The sequence below is a fragment of the Diorhabda sublineata genome, chromosome 10 (assembly GCF_026230105.1).
Source record: "Diorhabda sublineata isolate icDioSubl1.1 chromosome 10, icDioSubl1.1, whole genome shotgun sequence".
Lineage (NCBI taxonomy): Eukaryota > Metazoa > Arthropoda > Insecta > Coleoptera > Chrysomelidae > Diorhabda > Diorhabda sublineata.
Window position 1 is genome coordinate 5,790,169 of NC_079483.1, and position 14,135 is coordinate 5,804,303.

The 14,135-nt window shown below is 34.1% G+C and overlaps 1 protein-coding gene across 1 annotated transcript in view; it reads right to left on the minus strand.

Annotated features, from left to right (window-relative positions):
• The window catches only part of LOC130449596 (methylcytosine dioxygenase TET), a 97,325-nt gene that overhangs the window by 10,787 nt on the left and 72,403 nt on the right, over positions 1 to 14,135 (minus strand). Inside the window, exons 5-6 of the mRNA XM_056787530.1 lie at positions 5,580 to 5,649; positions 2,584 to 3,938 (exon numbers count right to left, since the gene is read on the minus strand). Of these exons, the coding sequence (XP_056643508.1) occupies positions 2,584 to 3,938; positions 5,580 to 5,649 (1,425 nt within the window). The remainder of the gene's footprint in view (positions 1 to 2,583; positions 3,939 to 5,579; positions 5,650 to 14,135) is intronic.

Sequence of the window (14,135 nt, forward strand, 5' to 3'; positions counted from 1 at the left end):
TATTTTGTAGCCAGAAAAATAAATAATTCAATATTTATTCAAGATAATTCCGAATGGAATATGCATTTCTGAAATGAAATAAACTTGGCAACATCGCTTCAATAGTCTGGGAAAATTTTGACGTCATCAATTACTGTATTGTATTAACTCAATACCTGTCAATTGTCATTTTTACTTTGACAGTTTATTTACATATATTCACTTCCTAACCTCATTTTGCTTGTTACATAGACCTCGTGATTAACAATATTTGAACATTATACCTAGTTATATATGTTTATGTAGGAATTTCTTCTTTTTTTATCAAAAAAAAACGAAATATAAGTTTCTAAATCATAAGAAATAATTCATATGGATTAGGCAACTCTGAAATGAAATTAACTTGGCAACATCGCAAATCATTAATTGATTTAATTAGGAACGAACGCATGCACACTTTTCACAACTGTCGTTCGCCTGGGGGGGGGGGATTCTTCAAAGTCTGCAATTCTGTTTCTTTTCTAATTACACGCATCGAACTTTTTAAGCACACCTCGTATATTATACAATGTTTTTTTTATTGTTTAACCTCGTATAATGTAATTAATTATTATCAATCGTTATTGTAGCACAAATTCAAAGAATGTAAATTGTTATAGTCACGTGCACGTTAAAAACTATTGTGTTAAAAAAACTCTTTACAGTGTTGCCAATTTGTTGTATTATGTAACATTTTTCCAGTCTAGTTACAATATTTTTTATAGTTTTTTTTTCTGTGTATCGAAATAAATTGATTCCTAGTTCAACAAGTATTTAATGTACAATATCAGATGAAAAAAGGGCATTTACTTCTTGATTATATGAAAATACTGCCACCGCTTTCTGTAGGTCAAAGTGTGAAGTTACTCATACTTCTAATCTTTGAGAAATCTACTTTACCGACATCGGTAGAATAATAGCTTTCTTCAACTAGATGGCGAAAGTTGAAATGGTGAATGGAAATGGAGAAAAAATTTCAAAATATACGGGGTTTATCAAAACTATTGAGAAATAAGAATTACTAAATTTTATATTGACTTCTTTCACATGTACTTTGATAGTCGTTTATATGACTATTCAGTTGTCGAATATTCTGGGATGTTCTAAACTGTTCTAGACTGTATTTCAATGTTAATGTTAAGAAAATGTTGAGAAAAAAATAATGGAAGAAAATTGACAAATGGAAATTTGGTTAAACTTCAAAATGTCTGCACAATAGTTGTGTCTATTTATCAATAGACAAAGTCCAAAACCTTTAAATTGTTTCATTGGTCAAGTTATTCTTTCATCTGTAATTTGGTCTTCGTCTATATAATTATTCAGTTACTAAATATTCTGGGATGTTCTGCGTCTGAATGGAATAGGCAGCGCACAATAGTAGGAAAAAGCTGAGGATGCAATTTTACAGATGGAAATTGAGAAAAAATGTCTGTAAAATCCTTGGTCTTCGTCAATAAACAAAGTTTAGAACTCATTTATTTTTTTTGTTATATGGCCTTTGCGTGTATATTAAGGATGTCAAAATTTTTATAAAATCCTTGGTATCTGTCAATAAACAAAGGTTATAACCCACTTCTTTTCCTTGTTATATGGCCTTTATTTATATGATTATTCAGTTATCAAATATTCTCGACTGTAGTAGAAAGAATCTTTTAGTATCTGATTGATTATAAAAGAAACTCAAAATGAGAAAGCAAAAGAAGAATTTGATGGTTTCGAATTATAAAAAAACGTGAAAATTTCTATAAAATCCTTGATGCTTGTCAAAAGCAAAGGTTAGAACCTTTAAATTCTTCCATTGTTCAAGTTATTACTACTTTCTTCTATAATTCGAACTTCACCTATATTATTATACAGTTATCGAATATCCTGAAGTGTTCTAGACTGTTGTGGATAGAATTTGCAATAAAAAGCAATACAGAAAAGGAGGAAAAAAAGAACGCGTCGTGAATTGAATGATTATTCAGCTATCGATTATTTTCGACTGTTCCAGACCGTACAAGTAGGATCTTCGAGAATCGGATTGGATATAAAAGCAACGCAAGAGTGGAAAGAAAAAGAAGAATTTGATAGTTTCAAATTTTAATAAAAAACGTCAAAACTTCTATAAAATCCTTGATGTTTGTCAAAAAGAAAGGTTAGAACAATTAAATTCTTCCATTGTTCCAGTTATTACTTCTTTTTTCTATAATTCGGCCTTCGCATACATTAGTATTCAGTTATTGAACATCCTGAAGTGTTCTCAACTGTTTGGATGGAATTTGCAATAAAATCACTCTCCGCAATAGGAGAAAAAAGAAGACAACGTGAATTGACAGTTGCAATTTAAAGGCAACGACAAAATTTTTATAAATTCCTTTGTCTGTCAATAAACAAAGGTTATAACTCACTTCTTTTCCTTGTTATATGGCCTTTGTCTATATGATTATTCAGTTATCGAATAGGAAAGATTTCCGATAATCTGATCGGTTATAAAAGCAACGCCCAGCGGGAAAAAAATTATTAGAATATGAGGAATGTAAAAATAAAATTCCGATTAAAAAATTATATATGATTTTGACTCACCCATTTGGCAATAGGACACCCCTGCGCCGTTTTTCCTTCTTTACCGGTATATCTGATCTTCTCTATCCGAATAGAAACTCCCTTAACGCCAGTCCTACATTCCAGATCGTATCTCAAACTTTTCAAATTATTAGCGCACCCCAAATGAGTATAATATGTACCCGGTTCGGGGGGCGCTCCGTCCAAAGGAAAGCACTTGCAACTGGGTATCTCCATACCCAATTGCCTACATTTATCCTGAGACATATTTTTAACCGGAGTCGAGGTAGTGAAGTTTCTGTTTCGTTTTCCCTTAAGCTCTCTGAGCGTTTCTTCCATTTGTACCGATCTGATTTGAGATGAATCGACGACGTTGATCGCGGATTTGAACGAATCGAATCGATTCTTGACGCCACCATCAACGCTTAACGAATTTGTTAAGCGATGATGGTGGCTATACGATAAAAAATGACCGGTCGAATTTTGTTCTTTGGTATCTTCCATTTTGTTATTTTCTTGTTGTTTATTGAGTATCATCGTTTTTATTCTTGTATTAAGGTTAACTTTATCGGCTTGGGAAAATGTTTTGGTAGCTTGTACGTCGTCCATTTTATTATTATCGTTCTGTTGTTGCAGGTATTGATTATTAGTTTGTTCTTGGTGTGGTTCGTAGTTCGGTTCCATTTTGACTTGTTGTTCCCAGATTATTTGACCGTCGTTTTGCCATTGTTGTCCGCTGTATTGTTCCTGGCCTGGATAACCACTAGAGCTGTGTGAATCTAGCTGCGGACTGCTGTTGTTCACTTGTGGGTACCCAGGCTGCGCGTTTCCCGAATTGGCGTTCACGTAATTCGGACTGAAGTTGGTTATGGGGGTATACGTGTTGTTGGATTGTTGAGCTGATTGTTGTTGTTGTTGTTGAGGACTGAAATTCGGATTCGGAGTTGGAGGATTCATTATCGAATTCACTGAACTCGGTCTTGAATTCGTACCAGTTTGGTTATTATCCGATCCACTGGTAGCACCTTGTAGGAAATTCTGTTGCGAAGTTTGTTGATTGCCCTGTATGCTGTATTCCTGATACTGTCTTCCGTTATTCGTTTGCTGCTGTTGTTGTTGTTGTTGAGCTGGATTAGGACTCGGTGTATGGGAATAATTCGAGTTTGGACGCGGCGGTGCCAACTGCACTTGTTGATTCGGTGCGCTTGGTGGTCTTGTATTAGTTAAAACTTGAACGGCCCCCGTATAAAAGGTATTAGTTTCGAAAGCGGGTTGTTGATACGTCGCCTGGTATATTCCGTTCGGGTATTGTTGGTAAGTTTCGATCGGTTGTCCGGCAGCCGGAATTTGTTGAATAAACTGACCTTGGGGCCAACCTAAAACATTTAAACAATCACTAGACAATATTTCGCCGAAACTGACATACGAGGGCTGATAAAAAAATATAATGAAGAATTTTTGTACCGCGTATGCAACTGAGAACGGCAATTATCTCAGGAACGGATTATATTAAAAATTTAACCAATTAATTGGTAGGTACTTTATATACGAAAATCGAATTTTTGAACTGAATTTTTTTCCCTGAAGCTGTAACATGTCCTGAGATACGGCCGACTGCCGTTGCCCACCCGGTACTGATTCAATTTTGATGAAATTGAATTAATTTTACTGGACTCGGTTTATGGTCACCACAAATAACTCAACTCGGCCCAAAATAGTTCTTTTGAATCATAAAAATAGTGGTAAATCCTTCCAAAATAGGATATTACTCCTTGGAGATCAGATTTAAGATGGTAATAATCTTTTAGTGTGAATAAATTCTTATTACCCACATTCGTAAGCAAAAAAAAATCGTCGCTTGCGGTCAAAAGTTCATCCCATAAATGCTCGATAGGGTTTAAATACTGACTACGCGCTGGCCAATCCATAACGGCAATTTCGACATCCTGTATATATTCCTGTACCGAAGTATTTACTGCAGTATACGGACGGGCATTAGGATGAAGTTTTCTCCAATCATACTGGCGTAGAAAACGACGTTAATCCCCCATTTTCAATAAAAAACAACTCGATTTTTGCCGCCTTTGAAATGCCCTCCCAAACTATCCAAAAGCCACGTTTTCTTTTATGCAACATTGAGCAAAACTGCCTCCAGGTCTTCTATAGACTCATTCTCTTCAATCTCTACCATGCAGGTATACTCAGCTTTCGTCTAAGAAGGAAACGAACCCCCACTGTTCATCTGTCCAATTAAAGTATTATCTGGTAAATCGGAGACGAGTTACTTGATGGGCTGGGGTTAATTAGATTCCGGTAGATGGACTTTTTGGCTCGAGGTTAGCTGCCATAAGTCTTGTTCTGACTGTCCAACCATTCCTCGCGTTCTTGTTAGACAGGAATGTACTTCTTCGGATTTGAACCTTTTTCTTCCAGAACCACGTCTTCAAAGAATAGTTACCAATCTCTTGGTAAGGACAGCAAACTGACTATGACCTTGTCTTAATTGGGTGACCGCTTGAGCAACTTTATCACTTGTTGTGTCCATTTTCATGTAGAATTTGTTTGTTGTCAATGGGATATGTGTATCGATTAACTACCTGATATCGATGGATCAGATGGATAACCTTTTATAAGGGTCAGTTACCCTTAATTAGCACTAGAAAGGATGTTTATTGATGATAACGAATTGTTGGACTGTGGCTGCAAGAAACATTTATTAACTTGTATATTTTACTAAAAACAAATACAATTTCGTGTTCAATTTTTTCGCCAGCGCCGAATCGATTGCAAAGCATCGATTTTTTTGCTCTCGAGTGTAGAATTTGACACTTTCGATAAGGTCCAAAAAGAGTAGATTAAAGTTATTTCGAAACATCCCTTCCAAAAATGTTCCAGTAATTTCAAAGATTACTTGAACATAAAAGGCTTTTTTCCAATAAAACATTTTTTTTTGATTCGCAAATACAAAATTAAAACCACAAAAACAGTAATTTAACAATAAATAATATAATAAATACCTTGCGACGGATCAGCTTGCCATACGGGAGTGGGGAATCGATTTGGATCGGCGTAAAAAGGCATTGGAGTCTGAAAATTAAAATGCCAATTTATTAAAAATTTTTATTTTTTGTTTAAATGATAAATTTTAATACAGAGATCGGAATTAGTCGGGCAACGCTCTCGAAAAACATTGAGATGAAGCATGTTCGTTGTGATAACACGTGCTCGTCGATTAAACAAGTTCACGCTTCAAAAACGTCGTATCTGCGTACAAACGCGGATTACAAACTATGTTTACCGAATATCAACAACATTTTCCGAACTCGCCGCTACCAAATTGTTCAAGAGTGCGAAAGAATACCAAAAATTCTTCAAAACGGGCTCTGTTGCCGACGCGCCGCGTTCTGGACGACCGGTATCTGGCGTTAGTTGAGCCATCGAACCAATTTGCAGTCCGATCGTTTTTCACGAGGAATGCTGAACAAAAGTTCAATTGAAGAATTTGAAAATCTTCGCTTTAAATGGTTTGCCGGATCAAGATGTTAATGCCCCATCAATTTACTGATACGATACCTCTGTATATTGTATGTAAATTTGATTTTTTACGTTATACGAAGATCCTTCAAGAAAATTTGAGCTTAATATTCCAATTGTATCCTACCATAAGTTTTTTATTAATATTTGAAGAACTTTGAGGCCTTATATCTCCAGAGCCCTGACCCTAAGCAAGGTTATGATTTTTTTCTCCAAAGGAAAACTCTTTGAGGATACGTATGTAAAATATGAGCTCAATATTTCAAATGGTTCAGCCTCATCGATTTTTCAAACGAACATTTATGTGTTGCATTAATATTTGATTAAGTGTGAGGCCTCGTATATCCAATATGGTGATCCTGAGAAACGCCCTAATTTTTTTCTAATTAACAACTAAGTTTCAAAAACAAATTTGTAAAATTTCAGCTCAATGCTCTAATTATTTTGGCGTGAGTGATTTTTTAAACAAGCATATGTTTTCGATTTATATTTGCACAAATTTGAAGCCTCGTATTTTCAATATCGTGACCCTAAACAACGTCCTAATTTTTTTTCATTGATCCTTTAGGAACAAATGTTTGACATTCGGGCTCAATACCTTAATTATTTCAGCAATATATCCAGAGCCCTAACTCTAAGCAATATCCTGATTTTCATATTCATATGAAAACCCTTTGAGAACACTCAATTGGGGTGGTGGTTGTTGTTTCTTCGTTATCATTTTGTAGAATGATCCTTTGGGGACATACTTTTGAAATTCGGGCTCAATACCTTAATTATTTCAGCAATATATCCAGAGCCCTAACTCTAAGCAATATCCTGATTTTCATATTCATATGAAAACCCTTTGAGAACACTCAATTGGGGTGGTGGTTGTTGTTTCTTCGTTATCATTTTGTAGAATGATCCTTTGGGGACATACTTTTGAAATTCGGGCTCAATACCTTAATTATTTCAGCAATATATCCAGACCCCTAACTCTAAGCAATGTCCTGATTTTCATATTCATATGAAAACTCTTTGAGAACACTCAATTGGGGTGGTGGTTGTTGTTTCTTCGTCATCATTTTGTAGAATGATCCTTTGGGGACACACATTTGAAATTCGGGCTCAACATTTGAATTATTCCAGCATGAATGATTTTTTGAACAGCATATGTTTCCTACTAATATTTGAACAAACTTGAAGACTTGTATTTCCAGAACTCTGATTCTAAGCAATGTCCTGATTTTCATATTCATAAGAAAATCCTTTGAGAACACTCATTTGGAGTGGTGGTCATCATTGTTCGTGTTAACCTATATTTTGATCCACTCAGCATTCCAAAAAGAGTTAGTTAAAAAAACAGGCACAGATTTTGATTTCCTGGACTAAATTGCTTTCGCAAGGATTTCAATCTTTTCGCGTAATGATCCTGGATTCCAGCTTTTGCCTACTTGTAGTCCAATAATTTAGCCTGCTGGAATTTCAAGTATTTGTAGGTTTCCACGTCCTGCATTGCTCGTGCGTAATCTTTCTCGATGTGAAAGAGTCTTGCACTTAGCTAGTTCAAAATCCATATCAGTGGAGAATCGATGTTGTATATCGAGAAGTTAATTGATTTGCTTCGTCTAGCTTGATGTCGTCCATGGGGTTGGCATGGTGGATAAAGGAGTCATTGCCAGGCAGAAACACATCGGGCTCACCCTCGTATAATCCCCTACGAATGGATATTTCGTCAGTACTGATAGAGTTCGATCCGATCTATAGATGTAGGTTTGTTGGCGATTCTTCCATTATTATAATTATTTTTATTATTATATCCTTACTATCGACCTTGACTTTTATAAAACCGCATTCGTCAATGGAACGATCAATTGTTTACGTATATGGGGGTTGAAAATCTCCAAAAGTAAAGGAATATCCTGTCTAGATAGAACGAACCTTTTGTAGAAGTTTATTCGGGTTTATTGGGGTTGAGTTGAGACAGGCCGAATACGATTTCGTTACCCCAAGGGGGAAGGACCCCTTCTCCGACAAGACCTACCTCAACGGTAGGGGAGACCCTCTTGCTATCCCCAATCCCCAATATCCAGCTGACAATGATAACGCGAATTTCCATTATCAAGGTTAGAAAGTGTCCATTTTTTTTTTTCGTAAATATTAACACGAAAAAAACGAAAGAAGAAGAGGTAAATACGGGGGCGTTAGATATTATTAAGTTTAATGGTAAAAAAGAAGGAATTTTTCTTGGTATAAATAAGTTTTTTTCCCCGCAAATTCCACCAGATACAGGGTGTTTTTAAATTCATAAGGTTTTTTCTGTGACAAAATTTTTTGGGAATACATATCTACCCTACGGGACGAGTTTTCATTTTTTTATTTGGATTTAATTGAAGATAATTTCGTATTGACGTATTGTGAACTAATTTAAGGTAATGTCAGAACGAGAAAACACACGAATTCAATTCTGTGGCCAATGTTTCTACCATACTCGAACTATTTAGAACACAGATAAAAACAAATATTGATAATTGGAATTTTATTATAAAAAATATTCTACTTTCGAATGGTCCCCTTCAATATACTTCTCTCCCCTCTCCACACACCTTTCCATACGTTTTTTCCTTTTATTAAAGCAGCACTGGAAGTCTTCTTTAGTGAGTGCCTTTAATAGCTCTGCCTTTTTTTGCTTCACCGCTTCTATCGGCTCAAATCGGATCCATTTCAAAGCAGATCTTTCTCTAATTCCTCTAACAGTTTCTTTATCGGAGTGTACAGCCTCGACAATCATCCGGATGCTCATTCAATGATCTGCACGCACAATTTGGTTGATTTTGGTCACTGTTCCCGGAGTTGAAACTGTCACGGGGCGACCTGGGCGCTGGTCATCTTCAGTGCTTTCTCGGCCCTCACTAAAGCGCTTAAACCACTCAAAAGCACGCGCACGAGATAGAGAATCGTCCCCATAGACCTCTTGCAACAATGTATAGCACTCAGCCGGAGTTTTTTTCAATTTAATGAGAAATTTGAGATTGATACGCTGCTCCTGGTGTTTGGTACGAGCAAAAAACACGTTCGATTCAAACCGCTACTGCACAAATACTGTAATAGTGACCGAAACGTGTTTTGGGACGTGCATAAACAAAATATCTAAATACCCAACGCACTACTCGCTCCTCACCCCACCCGTCCAGGACGCCCTCTAGGCGCGCAGTTTCGTTATTCAATAGCCAGACTTCGTATTGTTCAAAACATTTTTGCATGCGTTTGAACCAATTCCAAAATATGTGATTCGAAATCATTGGGTGCCAAACAAGGACTTTACAACATCAATTATGTCAAAAACGTTTTTGTTTGAACTGATCTGTGTCGTGGTGGAGAATGTTTCGCCTTCTGCGATTAGTTTTCCTCACTTTTTCCAACACTTCTGGCAAACAAATGCTGGTAAACCATTAAAAATTGACCGTTCCAAGTTGCCCTAATGGAACGTTCAACGATAGGTGATGATCAGCCGATTTCTAATTTGTTGCTCATTCTTTAGACTCATCGAACATTGTTCAATGTAGTAACAAATTTTATTCAGCATTTTTTGCTCAGCACGTCGAGCTCAAACTAGCGTATGTTAAGAAAAAATCATTGCTAGGAGCGAAATTCGTCCGGTCTTTTTCAATTTTTGGTAGTTCCTTCCACGTACAACAATAAATTGCAACAAATAGTTGGTTCAATAGCTCGATATTCATTGGTTTATTAAAAGTTTATGTTAGCTTTATATGAATTTAGCAGTGATTGTGATTTTTCTCGAAGGGCTTAATCAACAAATTGCGGTTTTAGCAACAACAAAAAGCTGCAAAAATTTTGCTTGGTTTTTTATTCATCTTTGGTCGACCTTCACGAAATTCATCCTGTACCGAAGTTTGACCACGGTAGCTCAAGAAGTCGAAACGAGTTGATCTTTTCGTTTAATCCACGTCGAAAGTCATAGAAAATCATCGCACGAAAATGTTCGCGATGATTAATTCCATTTATTGATCAAGATCTAATCTGTAAACAAATCAAACAACACTCGTATAACATGTTCTGATTACATTTACCAATAAAAATGACAAACTCTATGGCGGCACTGTCAGATTTGACATATTCACATCAGTGTTGCCATATCTCAATACTTAAATAGCAACCATCACTCCTTTTCTCCAAATTTATGTAAATTTCAATTTAAAATGTGATATTGAAACTTTTAATGAAATGTATCTTTAATATTTTCAAACGAAAGTCCAAAACAAAAACAAATGATGTCCGTAATTTGTTTACTTCATATAATTATTTCTACGGTGTTTATGATTGTAGTTTAGTCCGAGTTAGATCTGTGCAACGCAACAAAGCGAAGGTCATATAAGAAGAAGAACTGTCAGTTGAAACTGCAAACGTTCGTGGAGGCCTGGAACATCCCCAACCGCTACAAACGAGCCCATTGTTTTGATCAGTAAACGTAATCGATGACTCATGGACCCAGAGTTGGCAGTTCTATGGATTTGCCTTTTTGGACGCATCAAGAGTGGGAGAGAGTTTTACGAGTTAAAGCATTCCTCGAAGCTGTGCAAAGAATATTTGAAAGAATTGTAGGAAGAATGTAATTGTTTGGCCGTCACAATCGCCCGATTTCAACATCATTTAGTTGTTGTGAGACACAAGGGACAGGGAAGTCAAAAACTAGGATCCACTCAATTTTTGCTCATAAGAAATCGAAAAATTATTTTGAATAATTATTTATTTATTTTGTTTATTCACTTAACGCAATGTTATTAATTATTGTTCAAATTGTGATACATTAGAAACTCGATTATCCGGCCGTCAGTTATACGGATTCGCGATTATCCGGACTATCAACTGACAGTAATGATCAAGGTTTTCAGATTATGTCGGATGACGAATCGTAGAAAACATATTGCAGATAAATGAACAGCCGAAAATGCAAGAAAATGAAACAGAAGAAAATCTAGACGTGGAAAATGATGTAGGATTATCTCATGATGAATCACTTCGTGCTGATATTACTATTATTAAACCCGCTTTTCTTCATACATTCGATTATCCGAATTCTTAACGACAACAATTAGTCCGGTTAATCGAGTTTCCACTGTATTTAATTGTTTTTTTTTTTCTAAAACTTGTCGTTTTTGAATGTACTTTGTAAAAAAGATAAAGAGAGTCTGAAAAGAATTCAGCGATGAATTGTAAGGAAACGAGTCGATAAAACGGACGGAAGGAGATCAAATGATGGTTATGAGGGGGTGAAAAGGAAGGAAAAAATCATAAAACACAATCAGAAAGTGAAATAAATGAATATAAGAAGAATTTAAGGCTGTATTAAAAGACGTTGAATAGATAAAACAAGACAAGGATATTTATAAGACGAAAAAACAGTGGAAATGAGGTGGTAAAAGGAAGGAAGAAGATTTTGTACCTTAAAGAACGAGGATAAAGGTAAATCGAGATCTGAATTAGAAGAAAACAATTAAACAGAAAGATGGAAGCAAAGAGATGAAGACAATAGAAAAAAATGAGACAAAAAGATACAAAAATTTAGTCGTTTTCATCACAAATAACAATGATAAAGAAAAACATAAAACAGATGAACAAAGAATAACAAGAAAATGAGTGAAATAAACAACGAAAAGGTGTGAAATAGTTGAAAGAGGAATTAAAAAGAAAACAAAAGTAAAAACTCGTTTAAATGGAAGATAGTTAATAAAGAACGAGAGTTAATGGAGGCTTGGATGATTTGAGAGATGAACTAAAGAAAACAAGTAGACAGAACGATATGAAGGAGGAAAGAAGATAATATAAAGCGAAAAAAGAGTTAGAAGGAAGAGAAAATTACGGAACAAACAAAAATTTAAGTAAAAACGCATCGTCAACGTAAATAACTATGATAAAGAGAAACATAAAACAGGTGAACAAAGAATTACAAGAAAATTAGTAAAATAAACAATGATAGGAGATAAAATAATGGAAATTAAGTGGAAAACAAGATTTTAAAAGTAAAAAAAAATGAAAATACATGAAATAAAAACACTAGAACGAAGTTACCCATAAATAAATTGAAAGATGAACTAAAAGAAAACAAGTAGACAGAACGATAAGAAGCAGGGAAATGAAGGAAAGGAGATAATATAAAGAAAGAATTGGAAGGAAGAGAAAAGTACGAAACAGACAAATAAATTAAGTAAAAAGGCATCGTTATCGTAAATAACGATGATAAAAACAAACATAAAACAATTTAACAACGAATTACAAGAAAATTAGTAATATAAACAATGAAAGGAGATAAAATAATGGAAATTAAGTTGAAAAAAAGATTTTAAAAGTAAAAAAAAAAAATGAAAATTCATGAAATAAAAAGACTAGAACGAAGTTACTCATAGATGAATAGAAAGATGAACTAAAAGAAAACAAGTAAACAGAACGATAAGAAGCAGGGAAATGAAGGAAAGAAGATAATATAAAGAAAGAATTAGAAGGAAGAGAAAAGTACGAAACAGACAAATAAATTAAGTAAAAAGGCATCGTTATCGTAAATAACGATGATAAAAACAAACATAAAACAATTTAACAACGAATTACAAGAAAATTAGTAATATAAACAATGAAAGGAGATAAAATAATGGAAATTAAGTGGAAAAAAAAAGATTTTAAAAGTAAGAAAAATGAAAATTCCCATAAATAAATTGAGAAATGAACTAAAAGAAAACAAGTAGACAAAACGATAGGAAGAAGGGAAACCAACATTCTTCGGAAACAAAATTTTGAAACACTATTTTCCGAGACAAATAGAGAAATTGATTGGATTTCTTAACGGCCCAAAAAATGTTGAAATTTCCACGTTCTAACTTAGGTCTCATAAACTATCATAAATGCACCGAAAAAATAAACAAAATTAGAAAAAACTTTTAGTTTTGAAATATTGTAATACTGATGTGAATATGTCGAATCTGACATTGACATTTGTAATGGCGGACGTACTCAGAACGTGATGTCATACGAGTGATGTTTGAGTTGTCAACAGATTAGATCTTGATAAAAAAATGGAATTAATCATTGCGAAACATTTTCTTCCAATGATTTTCTATGACTTTCGACGTGGATTAAACGAAAAGATCAACTCGTTTCGACTTCTCGAGCTACCGCGTTTCGCCGGTTTTCCGTATTCAATCTTCGTCGTATTTCGTTACAGGATGAATTTCGTGAAGTTCGTTCAAAATGATTTTAATGGAGAATATTTTGAAAAAGAATAAAACCGTATCCAATTACAAATATTTGTTTTCATTTGTTCATTTTCAATTATTTTTTTATTCTAGTAATTCTTTTTGTAAATCCGGGGTAAAAACGACAAATTACAAAATAGAAAAATAAAAAATATTTAAGCTCCTAACCTCACATTTCAAACAAAACAGTTACAAGAGGCAACCAAAATGCAAAAAATCAATAAAATTATGATTAGAGGAGTTTAATGAGTAAAAAAATACTTTTAATGTTTGAATAAAAGTTATTTAATGGTTTAATAGAGTATTCATAATTTTTTAACCCTTCTTGATTTCTTTCATCTCTTATAAAGCACCCCTGGTTGATATAAAATTAAAAAAATTCAATCACTTTGTGGTAGCTTACTTAAATTAAATATTTTTGATCATTTTCAACTCAAATATTTTGCATCCCAAATGTTCAACCCTTACAAATCATCCCTTATTTCGAAAAAAATTAAAATAAATATTTGCAGACGTACTTGTACAATTTTTTGGTTTATTTATTTCAAATATTAACATTTTTTATGTCTTTTAACTTGAATATTATGTTATTCAAAATTGTCTCTAATAAAATCATCACTTATGGCAGAAAAATGGAAAACTTATTTACATATTTTCACTTATAATCCAAAATCTACCTACTCCAAAATTTAAAAAAAAATTATTTAGTTTTTTGGCCATATCTCGGTTAATTTTCAAGCAAATTAGTCACTAAAAACGAAGATTCATAGAGAATTTTATGACCTATAAGTT